Below are 18,526 nucleotides of genomic sequence, written 5' to 3'. Positions count from 1 at the left end.
CCTCTGGGGGAAGATTTCGATAAGATTTCTTGACACCACGTATCGTTTCACATCGCGATGAAACATGTCGATGATAATAATGTACGTGACCACATCACGTGAACATTTTTTATTAGATAAAAATTTCGATCTCGCGTTCCTTTGAAGGATTTCGTCTAAATGAACATTTTTTTTAAATCATATTTCTCGTTAAAGATTTGCAATTTTTCGACTATGGTTTTCTTCAACCGCCACAAACACGTGCGCGCGCGCGCGTGTTATCGGTTGCCCTAGTGTTAAAGAAACTTCCTAACTAACGAACGAGTCGCGGATTCCTTTCTCCTTCAATTCGGCAAGACCGAACTCGACAAGTTCGTGAACGCGAGCGTGCCGCAGTTGGATGAATAAATACGCTCGCAGCGTTGTTCGGGAAGAAACTTCTTAGACGAGATAAATATGAGCGCGCTGTAGCGGGCAGGGGTGCTTCCTCTCTTGTAAGAGATTAAAAAGTTCAGAGTCTCGGTCTCTTCTACCCGTCGTACCTTACTGTCTCGCGGTACTACGGCGACGGGAAGGAAAGTCAGCCGGAGACAAAAGGCTGCAGCAAAATAAAGTGGTCCTAATTAAATGGCCGTTCGCGATAGGGAGAGATCTTTGTTAGGAACGCAGCTTCGGGATCGTCTTAAAGCCGAACAATCGTTGGATTGTGGCGTATTTTTTTGCGATAGATCAGCTTGAAAACACTATTTTGTCGTTGACCGAGGGCAATTTTTTTATTTACTTTATTATCTTTCTTTGACTTCCTCAATATTTGTTTCTCGTCGACAGGATATATTTATATTAATTTTCCTGCTGGATGCTTTCAACATAAAATGTGTGTGTTACATCGATTAAAGGTAATTTTTATCAGCGATTATTTTTAGTGACACATTTATTCCTTTATGATGTAAATGAAATCAAGTGGCAGGGTAGTGCCTCGTGCCAAGTTCAAGCGCAACGAAGTTGCGACGCGAAGAACGACGCGAGACACACCGTGCCTATTACGCGAAACTACGAGTTGAAACGAAGTGAGATATTCATATCTCAGCAATGGCTAAACCGATCGAGGTTTTTTCAGTCCCAATCGATTCGGCCTTAAAAAATAAGAAGAAAAGTGTCCTTGTGCTTTTTGTGTACGTTGTCTCTAAGTGTAGATATTTTAAAATAAAGTCCAAATCACGGAAAATTTCGATTCAGTAAGAAAGTAAGAAAGACTGCAGAGGAGAGAGAATTTGTGCATCTCACTTTTCCGACACCAGAGGCATTACAAGTGTGCTGAAAAAGCAGTGAGTGCGAGTCAGCAAGCGATAGAGAGTAAGAGAGAGAAGAATATTGTTGGAATAAAGGAATGGAAATGTGCGAGAAAGAGAAAGAAAGCGAGAGCGTGCGAGAGAGAGAGAGAGAGAGAGAGAGAGAGAGAGAGAGAGAGAAAGAGAGAGAGAGAGAGAAAGAGAGAAAGAGAGAAGCCAAGATTGTTTGCATTAAATATTTTTTACTGCATTGTTATATTAACTAATTTATTATAATAGCAAGTAAAATAACCATAAAACTCAGTGTTTTAGTAAATAATGAAGACTGTTTCTGAAGTACCGGACTGTGTATCATTGGGAGTTTTCGATACATTTATCTTCAGATTGTAAATCGCTCTCATTTGCAGAGTTGATGTTGAGTAAAGTTTTTCAGTTGATGCTATTGTTTTGTTATATCATTTTTTGTAGAACAGTTTTGTAGAGTTTTATTTATAGTATTCAACAGAAGAATTTATTATTAAAGATATAGGTTTTACTTGTACAAGCTTATTACTTGTATAATGAAAATAATAAATTATATCGCCCAAAGATACACGCTCAGATGCGGTACGATGCACAGTACTAAAAGCTCAAACATTGCCGTTTATATCATTTCTTTTGCAAAGTAGTGTTGTAGAGTTTTATTATAGTTATAAATTTTGCTTGTAAAATTTTATGTTACATATATAACTTGAAAAGAAATAATTTGAAATTTCTAAAAATAACACAATACGTGTTGCGCGTATACTTGGCGCCTCTTTTTACCTTTTTGTTTATAAAGGTAAATTTTATACAACGTTACGGGCTCTTTGAGACGCGTCCCGGCGGGAGAAGGTCACGCGATTTTGAAAACAACATGTTCTTAAGTACGCAACTGCCGCGACCGCTTCCATTATTGTTTACGCCGCGGCGGCGGACGGATCGGCGGATCGCCGCGCGTAATAATTTCCGAATTTTCACGCTCGATCACAGTATACGCGTGCGTGTAACGTGTAATATTCGTGCATGTGTGTGCGTGCGTACGTGTGTATGTGTGTGTGTGCGCGTGACGATCCGGAGCATCTTAAGCAACAGCAGTGTTTCATGGTCTTTAAAGGTAAACTTTTATTGGTTAACTTGGTTAAGTTGAAGAAGCTAATTTGTAGTTTCGAGTCTTTGTACTCTTGATGCGTGGCGCATTTGTCGCTGTAATACTAATGAGGAAACTCGCTTTTTGTTACAGATCTGCTGGAGTTTGCGGCCACGCGATAGCTGCAGTTACCGGGACACAGTTTCGACGGACGCCGATGCCGCATCGGAGGATCCGATTCGGGTCGAGCAGAGTCGGCTTGAAGGTGAGGTTCACTGATCGTTTGTACATTTTTTCTTGATTCATTGCGATCGAAAACCGAGTGATTGGAATAAAAGCCGTTGAATTACGATGGCAAAGGATCAACATTTGTATCTGCGCGCGCGCTTCCGCGAACTGAACTCAACCTAACCTGACTTTTAACTTAACGGTTTAACTAACGAAACTATATTTTTTGTTACAGATCCGCAGCAGAACGCGGCTGACTCTGTCTACTGTGTATCGGTGAGTCAGAGAAGAAAAGACATTTTTATGGTGATGGGTGTTTGCAATATCTCGAGAAAATCAATGCGATTTAATTATACTTTTTTCACACGTTGCTCGAAATAATCAGGAGATCGTGTCTTTCAATGACCGTATTACAGAACATTTAAGACAACAGAATCTTTAAGATGTAATATATATTTCTCTCTTTTATATTTATTCTGAATCATTAGAAGATACAGATAATGCTTCAGTTTACAATAAATGCTTCAGTTACAATAAATGCTTCAGTTTGTTATTATATTGAAATCAAGATATGGAATTATTTGCTGCGATTCAATCAATATAACTCCTGCTTCGAGTAATGTGTAATGTGAAAATTTGATCAGAATTGCGCCATCGCACGTGAAATTCACCATTATTTATCTTATTTGGCTTGATAAATTTTATGTCTGTCGAGTTTATCAATTTTCTACGCGTACATTCTATAGTTTTTACGCGTGTCAGAGGCGATAATATTTCATTTGAAATTACCGATAAATTCGGTACGCGCGTTTATTTACATTACAACTTAGTCCTTACGAAACAGGACATGCGTTTCTTTCGAATTACCATTGGCGAAACAAAATATTTTCATTTTTTCTCTCTTGTCTAAACGTCGTAATTTTCATTCGCGATTGATTCTACGCGAATCGCGTCTCACGTATACATTTTCGGAATGATGCAATATCGTGTTTACTTCTTTTTGTGATAAAAATCTCATCTCTTGAACGCGATCATATGTTTCTTTGATCATATGTCTCGCCATTCTTTTTCCTTAAATCCCATCGAAATTAATGAAAGAGAAGAGATAAACAAAGAAAAAGAAAAAGCGACAAAATATTGTGAAGAAAGGAACTCGTTCTGGATGCTGAGGGGACTGAACATTGGATGGATGCAGAGTCACAGGAGTCGAAGGAGTCGACGAAAGTCGATGAGTGTGCAAATCAAACGCTCAGAAAGCGTCATACTTTATAATGCGTGCTCATATATAAATCGCATTGGTTTTCGGCCAGAGATAATAAAAAATAGTGCGCGATAATATGCGTTTATATCTAGTTTGATATATAAAATTGTCGCGTGCGAAGAAAGAAGTGCGACATATTGTTATTTGGAGTTCTCGTGAGGTTCTTGCGAGGTTCATTATTTTTAATGTTCACCCGAGCTGTGAGATAGATAAACGATATCTTTTCCAATGTGCTATTTGGGGTGTTCAACTTCTATCATTGATTGAAGAACAAAAGCTTCGTCTGTAGATTTTGAAATGCGTTTTATTTTGAAATGATTACTTACGGGTGCCTTTCATTCGCGTTTCTTGATTTCACCTCTTCCTCTTTCAAATGTTTCTGTCCTAATATCATTGAAAGTATTATTCGGGTATAAGAATAACTTGAATACATAGCCAATAAAAATGCATAGAGAGAGGGAGAGAAATTGGCTTCGTACACAGTTGTATTAAATAATGCAGCAAACATGCCAGAGAGACGAATGTCACGGATATTTTCGACAGCTTTACGAGTTACTTCCTCGTTTCCTCGTTTCCTCGTGCAGTCTTCACGTTACAGCGTCGACGCGAGGTTACTCAGGGCAATTCGTAGAAACGCGAGGCTTCGAGAGATCGCCCGATGACGAGCAGGATGTGAAGACAATGAATCTTAAATAAAATTAGGAACAACCCGACGCCGTCAGCGGGTAAATGATAGTTTATCCCGCGACAATACACAATAGAACACATTTCGTTGTATGTAACAAGGTGCTAAGTAGAATAACGAGCCCGACAGTGGGCGAGGGACTTTTTTTTCTTCTCTTCGCCGTTCTTGCTGACCTTTCACCAGGATTACGCTTGCAGCGTTCGTGCGTCGTCGTACCGCGGCGCAGAACGAACGACGATCGTCGCGATCTCATCCCATTGACGCGCGCGATTTTTCGACGGTCGGAAAGAGCGAGGAGAAAGTCGACGAACAAGACGCGAAGATCGCGAGGGAACAACGCCGAGGAATCCACGGCGATTTTGCGGCGCGACGTTCTCTCCTAAGGTTGGTCGAAGTTACGCGAACTGAAACGCGCGCGTGACGAAATTCAGTCCCGTCGGGGAATTTTCCAAGATTTCTTCGTTCCACCCTCGGAAACGACGTTCGCGGTGCGTGCACGCGCCGTTGTAATTCTCCCGGCGTTTCAAGTTAAATCGAGAAACCGAAACGAGCAGCGGCAACGCGGAGGAACGAATCGAGTCGGACGAGAAAGTTTCGAAATTTTCCCCGAGTCATCCGGATCCTTCGACAGGGCGCGAGGGCGTCAAGTACACATTGGTCGAGGGTTTCGGCGCCGGATAGAAATTAGAGAGTGAGAAAGAGAGCGGGGCGGTCGAATCATCCCCGAAACAAGCAGCCGGTCGTGTAGTGGAGCACGAGAATGCAGCGTATTGTTTCACGCTTCGGGCATTAACCGCCGCAGCCATCATCGCCGCCTCTTCGCACCCTCGTCCCTTTCTCCGACCGGCTCCTTTTTTCTCCGGAAGTCGAAAATATTGCCGACTTCCCCGGGGAGAGAATGCCGGCGGGGGCGGCGCGAGAGATAAGCAAGTTCTCGAGCATAATAAAGGTGTATCGATTCACGAGCGGGCGCCTTTCATATGCAAACCTCACGGGTGGCCATCCGTTAGGATTATTTCTTCAGATTTCCCTGGCCGTGTCTATGGGAAATGGCTGGCTAGCCGGCTGGAACTTGGGAAACGCGAGCGTACATTATCGTTTTCACCACGACTCCATCACTGGATAAACGGGAAATTCGATACGCGTCTCGCGTATTCTCGACGGCTTCGCGAAATCAATCGACAGCTTGATTCCCGGACCGTGTTAAATCTACATTTAACGAAAAATGGAGATTGCGATTAGAAAAGTTGTCGTCTCCCAAGTCCATATCTGAAAAAATGAAGATCGCACACGCGAATATTGGATTTCCCTTAATCATGCGACACGTCATTGATACTTTTAAAACGCGTGAGTTTGAGAGACGAACTTTCCTCACGGTTTATCAACGGACAATTTCGATTAAATTGCCAATATTTTTGCGAGGCCACGGCGAGGCCACCGTTGTAGACGAGTTTGCAAGTCAGGGGGTAAGAGCTGTACTCGGAAGGGACAGTTCAAATGAACAATATGCCTGCACACATGAAGCTGCTCGGCCCTTCGACGATAGTGACCGAACGATTTTCTTCAGAAATTGCCCGACAAATTGGCCCATGCGACGTTTACGGGCAAATCGTTCGGAACGCCATTGTTTAACAACGATTCGAGGCCTGGTCATCCTACGAATACTTCCCTTCAACCCTTTTACGGCAGACTTAACATGAATTTAACTCCTTCCCCTCTCTCTCTCTCTCTCTCTCTCTCTCGTCATGTGGTACTGTCCCCGAGATACGTTTCCGCAGACTCTTTAAACTTGCCTCGATCGACACCGACAAATCAATTATTTCGCGATACTCGTGAGCAAGAAAACATCGGAAAGTTTTTATATGGTTTTATAGTACGGTTTATAAATTAACCCTATCAGCTATTATCGCAAATCTTTTCCCAGCTGGGAGAGGCAACGACGCTAACATATCGCTCGATGATATTGACGATTGATTGAAGAAAGAAATGTCGCGCACACGCATCGACAAATTATTAGCTTTAAATAAATTATTGACTGTAAGCTACAAGTATTGCGTTAACCGGCGTATCCTGGTATTTATAGGCGAGCGAATTTTAATCGCGATGTGCATGCGATGCTGCGTCGCGCTCCCGGAAATCTTTTTGGACGGGACACATCTGCCGCGCCGTGACGTCACGTCGTACACGCATACACGCACGTACGCACATACAAACATATACAAAGGCCTTTAATCCGGTATGGCGTGTGACAATATTAAAATATCGATTAGCCAACGTATGCGACGTATGCACTTTGTCGTTGATACAAGGGCTGCAGTTAAAAGGGGCAACGCGCAGCGGATCATGTCCAGGTGGATAGTTTGTGGGTGATTTTAATCATTTTACTGGACCCATTAATTAAATAACCAGCCGAGATAACTGTCACGCAATAACGGAAAGTTCGAGTGTTCGACACGCACCAAAACAGATTAATAAATAGCCGAGAGAGTAATTTAAAAAACGTAAAAAAAAAGAAATACGCACACAAGAGAGAAGGTATAGAAAACCATATCAAGTGAATCATCCGCGGCATGCACGGGCTGTAAAGCATATTAAAAATCCGAACAGAACTTCGTCGCGCAATAGAGAAAAGCGAATTAAAAGCGATTGCGCTCTTTTAGCTGCAAAAAATATTACATTGCAATTGAAAGCCTTATAAATCCCAATCTATATAAAACCATCGACGCAAAAAAAAGAAAAAAAAGGAAAAAAATAGAAAGATTGAAGAATCGCACAATCAGTATCAGTATAGTAGTATCCGGTCTGTATCGTGACCGCGGCTTACTGATTTCTTTTCAGCGAATTTTTATTTACGACCGCGTCTCCCCTCAACCTACCGCAGAGTCGTCAAAGAGCGACAAAGAGCCAAAGCCGTTAAAATCGCGAATGTGACGACCGGCGCGATTCTGTCCTCTCCGAAGGAATATTTGAATGGTCGCGTAACATACTCCTTGTGGTCACTATAGTTCCACGAAAGTATTGCTCGGAGAACGCTTCACGGGCCTTTATGCCCTCCGTTACTCAGTTTGTCCGTTCGACCGCAAACCTCGCGCGAACGGACCACCGTGGCTATTAACCCCTCTCCTCAGGGTCGAGTCTCAATTTATTAGAAGCGTACGAGTCTTTCTTGAGTCGTTGCGGAATGGTCGCACCCATGAACCGGGACAATAGTATCGAGAGCACGCGAAATTACGAGTAGTCGCATATTGCGAGCGAATTCACGTGTGTGTCCGTCGCAAACGGCGCAGAAGGCTCGAGAGTTCACCGAGAGTGTATCGAAAACGAAACGAAGGCGCGACATTTTTTCTATCTGGAAGTTACGAAGGAGTATAATGTGATGTGTCTCTCTTTCTCTCTCTCTCTCTCTCTCTCTCTCTCGCTCTCACTCTCGTCGTGATCTCCAGCTTTATAGCTGTTTCATTCTTCTCGCAATGTTGCATGACGAGAGAAAAAGAGGAAGCCGGCGAATGACGGACTCGTCTTACGTCGTCGAGGACGTAAGGGAAAAAATTAATCAAAAAGCCACTCGACCTGGTAATTTAAACGCGTCGCAGCGCGCTGAAGTCGTGTATATTGAACTTCTGCTTTGTAAGCTTTGATGACGTTTCTCCTGCTTTCTCTCTCTCTCTCTCTCTTTCTCGCTCTCGCGAGATTCCTTTTACGAGACGCGCGAGGTAAGCGCAAAGGAAGCGGAGAACGCAGCCACCTTTTGTCATTGTCGGGGAAGAAAGGAGGTAAAATATGAACTGGAACAGTCGAAACGGAAGCAAACTCCTCAAAGGACCGGCCATATTGAAGGCTTGCACGTTGATTTTTACATCAGCGTGCTTGTTCTTCTATTTTATTCTCATCAGTCGCAAGATTTGTTGCGATATTTACGCAGCAAACGCACGCGACAGTCAGGTTTCATATTGCTCAATGAATAAAGCGAATAGCAGGCTGGCCTGCGATTAGAACGAACGAATGTATCAAATGGAACGAAAGTAAATCAACGACAAAGTATGTGGGACGCAAACGAGCCGGTTCCGGCGATAATACGAGACGCGCGACTGAGAGAGTTCTCGATGGCCGGTTTTTGGCTCGTACGCGCCGTTCTCTCCTCTCGTCGTTGGCTTCCTTCCGCGCGAGAACGAAAACGGAAGGAAGAAGGACGAAAAAGTTGCAGGACCCCGAAACCCCGAGCGACAGCCAATTCGCAAGCAATTCCCCGCTCACCTCGGGCGGTCCGGAAAGTCGTCGACTTCGCGCTACCGACAGAGGGAAAGAAGGACGGCGAGGGGCAGGAGGGCGGAAAGGAGCCATAAAGCTGCCAGGGAAAAACCTCACCCGCGGACTGAGAATTAATATTCCCAGACAAACGTGACAGATAGATCAAATCTGCATCTCACCGGGAGCGCTGGCTGGTGTCAATTTCGACGGATTATCGCGCTCCTTTCCTTCTTCCCGTCCGCCTCTACTCCGCGTTTCCCCTCGCCGTGCCGCACGTGAGGCGTCCCTTCCACGAGTCATTCTTTTGCGCGATGCAGATCTCCCCAGCGTTTCCAGCGAATCCGGTTAGACGAAGATGAAGGGAGACGAAATTCGGCGTTTTTCAGAAAACGCTGTCGCTAATTCTCCGCGTACGACGCATCTCGGCCCTCGGAAGAAGAGACGACGTGTTTCCATCGGCGCTTGGTCTCTGCGAGAACCTGGCTCTTCGTACGGGCTTCGACGTACGCGAGTGACGAGCGCGTAAGATCGCGTTAACGCCGCTCGAACCTCGTCGTTTTTTGGCTCGCGAGTGATTCGCGAGTCCACGGCAGGAAACCGCTAGGAACGACGCGAGGGACCCATCGCTCTCTCTCTTTCTCTCTCTCTCTCTCTCTCTCTCTCTCTCTCTCTCTCTCTCTCTCTCTCTCTCTCTCTCTCTCTCTCTCTGGTCGAGGGTCCTGGCACGTCCTGTCAGTGCCACCCCACGTGCATGTTCCTGATACGCGTTGCCTTACCTGTTCGCATGCAACGCCCGGGAATCGATCGTGCACTCACACCGGCGTGCGTCCACCCATATGGGCACGCTCGTGTGGACGGCTCGTGCGGACCACGTGGCCGAACAATAGGACGATTCTAATTGGGCTTTTCGACGTGGTTGTCCGGTAGCAAAAAAATCCGACAAAAAAGGCGACAAAAGGGGCTTAACCGAGGAATATCCCCGACGCGGGCGCACGAAGGGATGCGCACGAGCGAGAAGTATTCTTATAGCGATCGTCGAACAGTTCGGAAAGGGTTAACTCTGTCTTCCTCTCCTCCCCCCTTTCTCTCTCTCTCTCTCTCTCTCTCTCTCTCTCTCTCTCTCTCTCTCTCTCTCTCTCTCTCGCTCGCTTTCCTGTCCTGTTCTCTTCTCCTCACTCGATCACTCGATCCATCTCGCTGCCGGAGAACGTGTAGCTAGCAAAGGGGTGGTCGGGGCGAGTTCCGCGAAGCGTGATAAAACTTTAAAGAGACACCGGTGCGCGAGCGAGCGACCGCCGCCGATGTGCCGCTCTTCGGGAGGCGCAATTATGTTTCATCGTGATCACCGTCCTCGTTTTCCATACCGCTACAAATTTAACTGCTACAGTCATTCCTCGAATTTAGGTTCGTTTTTCGCTGCCGGTGGATTGCCACTGCGTGAGCCAACTGTCGGGTCACATCGAGACAGATCACGCCTCTCTTTCGCGTAAACTGATTAAAGAGATGCACGATCCGCTGCCTCGCGTAACTGAATCATGAGGAGGAAATGATTTCTCCTCCTCTTTCCCTTTTTCTTCCGTAATCATTCAAAGTTTTGAGCCCGTTATTACATGAAAATAATTTAATTGCGAGGGAAAATAGAAGAAGCGACAGTGGCCGTCATCGGGGGCGACGGGGAAATCCGTTCTGCGTTGCAAAGCAGATTCTTGCGTCAATTTGCACGGTTAAGCGCCGCATAAGAATCTCAAAGGAGAGACATTCGATTCATCGGGGGTGTCGCCGGCGTGAATTTCGTTTGAGGCCGCGATGGACTCTTTGAAGTTAATCGGAGTAAACCTCAATCGCGGAATGTCGGTTGCGAAACTTCAGGCTCGCTTTATACCCCCCGTCGACTGCGATAAATATGGTCCGCGAGACCACTTAAAATTATAACAATGAATACGTGTTATTCTCTCTTGTATCTTACCTTGATAAAGAAATAATGTTATGCTCATGCAATTAGTTTGCACGTCGCTAATAGAATTTATTGCCTGTGACGATTACACACGCAACGGTATATTCGGGTCCGTATAAATATATAATATGTACACGAAACATCTCTCAAATTCTTTTTCTATACATAAAAGAAAACGCAATCGCGGCGCAGAGACGCTCGATCTAAGTTTGCGAGCCGCCGCGAGTTACGGAATAGGGAGGGGGAGAAAAAGAAATATCAAGAACGAAACTTGCCGTTCCCGGACAATCGCGATTCGAGTTCGATTATAGAGCGCTTCTGCTCCGTTTCGAAGTCGCACAAAGGAGTCGAGGGCGAAGAAGATAACGCAATACTTTATCCAGCGTCGCCGAATGAGGACGCTCGCGCGTTAAACCCTTCGATGTACGACAATGTAGTCCCCGACAAAAGGGGGTCATAGGAACGAGGGGCAGGGTGTGGGGGAGGGAGGGGGCAGGTTCACCCCAATTCTCGAGCGGGTGGTTTAAATTCAAAAATCGAATCCACCGAGCCATTGTTCGTGCCCGCTCGACCAGGTTCAACATCACATGGCGGACCCCGTATAACGATACTTTAAAACACCCTCTCTTCCATCCCCCCTCGGACGATCGACAATTCGCCGGAGCAGGCGGACGATACGAATTTTTCGTCTCACACCTACAACGGCGAAAACTCCTGACACGCTTTTGCCGTCGTTCCGTGCCCGCGCAGTTCGACCGAATTCGTAACCTAACGAAGCCGGCTGCAAAATATTGAACGGAGAGATGCCGGATTGTTCTATGAGCGATATTTCATTTCTCCGTGACAACGAGACCGCGCCGAGTTGTCGATTTCGACGTAGGACCTTCCCATTGCACGCGATGATAATTCCGACGCAACCTCATTAACATATCGGTGTCATCGTTCGCGTTGAAAAGACCGGCGAGACGCGAATACATTTCTCGCGTACGTGCGAATTTCATCGGGGAGAATATTGCTCTCTGTAATCTCAGAGAGAAAAAGAAAGCTAGAGGGAGAAGCTCGGTCCTCAAGTTCATCGATAACCCGCTGACACGGTGAATATCGTACGAACATCAAAGATACTTCGCTCATGCTCGTACCATTAAAATCCGCCATTCACAGAGGCGAAACAACGCAGCGTGTTTAAAAAGATCGTGCGACGGAGAGAAGCGGTAAGGAGAGGATCGCGAGGATCTTACCGGAATTGACTGTGTTCGTGTCGGCGTCCACGGACTCGGTTTTCTGCTTCTTCGGGAGGTCCTCCTTGTCCTCGTCCGGAGCCTCCGTCCGTCTCTTGGGCGTCGAGCTGGCGCTCGCCTTAAGGTCGATCGGACTCCCAGCATCCGGTCCCGGGCCTTGCGGCGTCGGTGGGCTCTCCAGCCGACCGCTCCTCTTGTTGATCGGCGCGGAAATGCTCGGCACCGAGTTCAGTTTCGAGTCCGGATCGGTGGTCTTCAGGGCGAGGGCGTCCTCCGGGTCTGAGTCCTCCGGCGCAGCCGTCGCCGGCGGACTGTGGCAACCCTGGAGGCTGCTCCGACAGTGGTTGACCTTGTGCTCGATGAACCGGACGATCTCGCCGAGGGGGTAGGACGCCCTGCAGCCCCCGCATTGGACGGTGTCTGGGGACGTGGTGTTTTGCGAGGTTTCCGCTGTAACAAGAAGAGGGAGAGGCGTGCTTCGTTCAGTCGCGTTGCGGAATTCATGTTAATCGCTTTAGCTAAAAAAAAAGCATCGTATCAAGTTTGGCATATTTCTTTATTAATTAATTTTACTAATTCTTCGGATCTCACACACGTACACGCGCTTTGGATGTTTGAGTTTTGCTTCTTAGCGAATAATGTCGATAGCTTTCGTTGACCGTACGATCGAATGTATCGGGATTCTCATCAGAGATGCAATTCTGCGAGGATATCTCTGTCGCTTAATAATTATTTCGCGATACGTTGGACGCAGTTTTACAGAAAAAGTAGAGCGTCTGTACATGAACAGTCCAACGAAGTTGACCGTGCGATGCGATCCTGTGGCGGAGATTGTTCGATTGTGCTATAACGAACAGCGTATTACTGCAATAATACTGGGAAGAAATCATTCAATTATCGTTTCCCTGCTCCGGCCGGCGAGCGGTGAAAGCAACGTCAGTACGCGGTACATTACTTATTACTATCGATATTTACGTGTTACAGACCAATCGTTATGTAACCAATCGTAGACATGTGTCGCGTGCATTATTCGCTGCGGAGCATTAATCATTACGATTTACGATTTACCCATTAATCCGACGCAGCCATAATTCCGCGCTGAGATATTAAGCCATGCGGCACTATACGAGCAGGCTACCTTTAGCGAGCGGCCATAAAACCATCGGCGTAATTATACATAATTAAAGTAAATGGTTTAAAAGTAAATCTACAAATGGGGACATTTATTTATTCCGTAACGCATCGATCGTTTCCGCGGCGGATATATAACAGGAAATAATAGGAATACATGGACGCGCGCGAATACGCCGATCGGCAAAACGCAAGGGCGAGACAAATATGTCTCTCCCGCAAAAATGTCGACTCGCTTCTGCGACGGTTTTTCATTTTCACGATTCAATTCCCGCGCCCGCGACTCGGCGACGGTATACGCTCCTACGGCCACACCGCGCGGCGGTCGCGGACGGTATTCAGCTAATTCGAGCGAGCGGACTTTCCCCGGATAACAAACAGAACTAATTTCCTCTTACGCAACCGTTATAATTCACCGTCGGTCCGAGGGGGCAGAGGTCCCCGGGGTCAGCCGCAGACGTAACAATTCACTTTTGAGTGTCCTTCACGGGAGAGAAATGCCGTCGCGTGAGGCTCCTCTCTCGCGCGAGGCGTCTTTCTCTCTCTCTCTCTCTCTCTCTCTCTCTCTCTCTCTCTCTCTCTCTCTCTCTCTCTCTCTCCCTCTCTCCCACCCTCTCTCTTTCTCCTTCTCTCTCGTGTCCTTTCTCTTTCGTACGTTCCGCGCATTAACATAGAGATTGGCAGGAGTCGCGTATATCGATCTTTCCTTTCGGCGAGTCGAGTATCCATATCTGTCCGAATGGGGCTGCCAGACTCGCGACGAAACAAGAAAAACCCTCCGCCGTCTTGGCGATCGTTCTCCACCCCTCCTCCTCCTCCTCCTGCTCTTCTTCTTCCTCTCCACCCCGCGCCGTCGTCGCTGTCGCCTCACCCTGCGCTCGTTTCTGCCTTTGTCCCTCCTCTCTCGCGCACGTAATCTCGTCTCGCTTCCGCGCACGTCTCTTCCCAGAGATCTCTCCTGCTCTCTTCTCTTTCGCTTTCGCTCGTGCGTTTCTTTTTGCGACCTTTACGCCACCCCTGTTTGTTTACCCCCAGCTGCCGCCGTTTCCTTCTCCGTTCTCGTTCCTTGCTTTTCCTCGTCCTCGCTGTGTGCGTCCAACACCGTTCGATTCTTTCGGGGCGGAGCTCGCTTGACCATTGGCCAGGGCGCAAGCCCGAGCTCGCTGCAACCCTTTGTAGTCCGAGTTACACCCCGAGCGGTGGGCTGAACACGGATTTGCGGACGTGGAGCGCGAGTCAAGGACTTCTTCTATCGATTGCCGCTATTTCGCGGCGGGTTCTTTATTTTTATATCTGGGAGATTTGTGTGTGCGCAACTCGGCCGTGTATTAAAGGACAGACTCTAAATCCGGGACTTTTGTATTTTGAGTTACTCGTGTACCCATGTCCCATATATTTTATTCGAAAGTTACGCGAAACCCCAGCGAATATAATAAATTCGATAAAAATTCTTTCGACGGACACGCGAAAGCAATTAGACGACTTTGTGAAACGATCGTAACGGAAATGAGATAAAACTCCGCAAAACTCGCGGCGATACTCTGCTGCGTAATATCGTTCTGATGTCTATCCCGTGACGATAGACTTTACCAAACAGATTTCGGTCTCCATCGGGAAAAGGTTCCACATGCTTCACACGCACAACTACGAGAAAGATTTCGATAAAGATCCTGCCCCGAACCTTCGCCGGCTGGCATCGACCTGAGATGCGTGGTGGAACTCCTTTTTACTTTCGCGGTTCCTATCTGCGCCTTCTCGTTTTTCAACGGCGGAAGAGCGACGGTAACCGGAAGCGAGATAAGTCCGCGGAGTCTCGGTGCGTCGAAACTCGTGTTCGGACGAGACAATTGCGCCCCGAGCGACGTCCCGCATTCTTCGTCAGGAACGCGAGATTTTAATCGCACTCGTCCGAGATCGTCGGCGACGATCGAGCGCGAGAAGAAAGGCAGAAAGGGAGAAGCGGGACGCGCGTCGGCGACGTTAAAAATCCGATAACATTTTCGATAAAAGTCCCGCAGAGCGAAACGACGTCCGGCCGCGTCCGGGTCTCTGTGGTGTGCTAGCTGGCTGGCGCGTTGATGGGGAAAAGAAGAAAATAGAAAGAAGAAAGAAAAAAACAAATCGGCCGAGCTGGCCACGTCAAGTCGGCCGAGAGCGAAAGGAAGGAGCCGCGCGGCGCGAGTGGCCTGAATGGACGGCTCTCTCTCTCTCTCTCTCTCTCTCTCTCTCTCTCTCTCTCTCTCTCTCTCTCTCTCTCTCTCTCTCTCTCTCTCTCTCTCTCTCTCTCTCTCTCTCTCTCTCTCTCTCTCTGTGCTCTCTCTCTCTCTCTCTCTCTCGAGTCCGTTATGCGCCTACGATTCAAAAGCGCTCGGTTAGAAACAAGAGACGCGCGACCGGTCGTTAGCGACAATGGGCTTTTGTTTTTTCGGGGGCAGATGTTGGACCAAAACTGTCGGCAGCATAGGCAACCCCTCCGCGACCCCTGCGCGCGCGCGCGCGCGCGACTGAAGACCCAACAACCCCCGTGAGCTTAAGGTGAGCGAAGGAGGAGGACGGCGGAGAGAGACACGTGTCTCTTCGCCACTTCATAAATCACCCGCCTATTTATTCGCGCGCGTCTTCGGCTGCCGTTTCGTGTCGCGCACAGTGCAGCCACAATACGTCTGATTGTGCCTGCGTTTCTATTGGGGCTGTCACTTGATTCGGTCCATTATTCGTCAGAATTTTTGATGATGCAACAAAAATTGTCTCTGATGACCTCAAGTCGCTCATCATCGGGCAGTTTTGGGATTTCAGGGTAAAAAAACGCGACTGGTTCGAAGACGACGAAGTCGTTTGTACATTTTGGAATTTTTTGACGTTTCGGTGGCACCAGAGTGTGCTGTGTCGATTTTGATGATAATCACTTGGCGCGATATCTGATGAATAAGCCAGATGCGGGAAACTTTCTAGTTGGAGAGATTAATCGTTTCTTTCACCATGAGGATCATGGGGGCGCGCGTTATCATGGGCGCAAGATAATGCTTGACGTGTTTGGTCGTGAAGTGATCTTTTCTCCGGAACTTTTTCATTCAAGCTGTCTAGTTGCCACAGGCGCTTCCTGCTTGTGACGGTCAGTACTGGCTGTCTGAAGCGATTCCAAAGATCACATAGTAATACAGACCTCCCCTCACATCCCATATGCTCAACATAATTTATGATTTTTTGTGCTTAGAATTCTGACAATAGAATAGACTTCTCGTCATCAGTTACAATGTTCCACAAGAAATTTCTTTGTCGGAATAAATCGTAGAAAAAATTATGAATGTTTAACGGATATGTATACGAATAATTTTCTCTTCAACTTCCATGAAAGTCAGTTGCTACGAAACTGTGCAATTTTAGTTGCAAATTCAATCAAGAATTTGCAAACTAAATTAAGTAGGTTTCCTGATATAATTAAAAGGGTTTCGAAAACTCACAGCACATTGATTCGAATCCGTCGAGAGTCCTCAGGGATATGCGAGTGATAACTTGACGATAATATTATCGAGTGCGAGACATAAATTTCACGCCTGTCAACATTATCAAAATACCACAAAAGCGCGTGCAATAACGCCGTACATCTCTGCTTTTGATAACGACAATTACGTCCGACGTAAAGACAAAGAGGCGATTGCACTCGCGCGAAGACCACGTATATGAGAACGTGGGGAGGAAGGAGAAAGTGAATAGCCGAAGGAAGATAACGCAAAAACATAATATCGCCCGGCGAATATAGGTTGGATTGCTTACAAATTGGCCTATACATCCGTAATGTCGCGATCGCCAAGCCTGGTGGCTCCCTTATTGCGAGCGTCCTTGTAATTTCCATCTACGAGTGGGAAGGACGTGCACGGGAATCTCTGCGGGAAACGTTCCGAGGTTATTAGTTTTCCACATTAATTTTCCTTCTTATGTCCTTAGCAAAATACACCAGTCGGAAAATCGATTCTCGACGATAGCCTGCGCGCGCGCGCGCGTTAAAAAGAGAGAATAGAGAGAAGGAGACTCCTTTTAACATCCAACGCGGGAAACTTCGGTCCTCGAAAATCAATCCAATTCGGTCTTAATGATTTAACCGTGTCCGTCGACAACTGCAATTCCACCGAGCTGAATTTCATTCGCAACTTCCTAACTTTTGTACCTACGCCGCATAGAGTATTTATCCATTAATTCACGGGAGCGAGCGAGTTAGAGGGAGAATAGGGAGAATGGTCGCGACGGAGAAATGTATTATTCGTTCATCGTCCGACGGACGGAGAGAATTCAATTCGTGCTTAATCGAGCATGCATTTTCCTTTTATCATTATCAAGGAACCCGAGAGTAGCCCGAGCGTGCCTCCCGCGACGCGCTCGCGATCGTCTCCGGTTTCATATTTGCGAGCTGCCGTTAACAACGCGCTCCTGCTCCTCTCCCCTCCCCTCCCTCCCCCCCGCCCTCCGCGGCGTATGTTTAACCACCGACCGCGAGTCACTCCACCACGACGTCTGTCGTTTTTCCGCGACGCAACGCAACCCCCGTACGATCCGTATACACGTCGCTGGGCTACACAGAGAGACACACAGGCGAAGATATCCCGAGGCGGTGTCCTTGTTAGGACATCCGTCCTGTCAAAACGTCCAGAGGACACATCGGAGCAATTGAATTACGATCATCCCCAGGGCGAGCTCCGACCGTAACCAGTAATTCCATTATCCATTAGTATTGGGTCGCGGCAATTTCCTCCGCCGACCGAGGAGGCATCGGACGCCGCCACCGCCGCTGCCGCCGCCGCCGCCGCCGCTGCCGTCGTCGTCGTCGTCGCCGTCGCCGCCGAGGCGTACGTCGCAGCTACCGATCTCGGCAAAGTATAGAAACCGATCGGGAAACGGATAAATTCCCGGCGCACGTCCGTATCGACACACGACGAGATGGACAGATCCGTGACGCGATCACAAATATCGCCTTATCCATAATAGAATGTCGTCGCGTCATTTACCGGCGCGGGCGAGACGTTTTTTTCGGGTATGCTCGAACGCGATTGGTTCTTCAGGGTGACTGGTTGTTAGCGTGCGTATAATTCGATACATCGGTAAGATAAGGCGGTTCCCTCATTGCCGTCCTGGTGCTTCTTCCTTGCGATTGGTTCGAAGCGCGGCAGCGTAACGATCCTGCGGATTTGCCTCGGATATTGATAGGATCGAGATTGAAATTTCGACCGCCGTCGAGTGACAGTCGAAATCACCTCCACTCCCGGGGGGGGGGTTGTGCTCCCCTCCCCGCGCCCAAATCGTCCGGTAGGTCGGTAGAGAAAATCATACGCGTATAATTTCGTGCGAGCTCCGAGTCGGTAGTATCCGCTTATCGCCGTCGTATTTGCATCTTTCGCAAACAGCAGCTGATA

General features: G+C 47.5%; 1 protein-coding gene across 3 annotated transcripts in view; it reads right to left on the bottom strand.

Moving 5' to 3' along the window:
• Positions 1-18,526, bottom strand: part of Cph (BCL11 transcription factor chronophage) — a 39,201-nt gene that overhangs the window by 4,288 nt on the left and 16,387 nt on the right. For all 3 annotated transcript variants that reach the window (XM_025307262.1, XM_025307263.1, XM_025307261.1), the window contains one exon: positions 11,991-12,440. In XM_025307262.1, coding sequence (XP_025163047.1) covers positions 11,991-12,440 — 450 coding nt within the window. The remainder of the gene's footprint in view (positions 1-11,990; positions 12,441-18,526) is intronic.

The sequence above is a fragment of the Harpegnathos saltator genome, unplaced genomic scaffold (genome assembly GCF_003227715.2).
Source record: "Harpegnathos saltator strain DR-91 unplaced genomic scaffold, Hsal_v8.6 scaffold844, whole genome shotgun sequence".
NCBI lineage: Eukaryota > Metazoa > Arthropoda > Insecta > Hymenoptera > Formicidae > Harpegnathos > Harpegnathos saltator.
The sequence above is the reverse complement of the archived record's forward strand: the minus strand, read 5'-3'. Positions and strand labels throughout refer to the sequence as shown.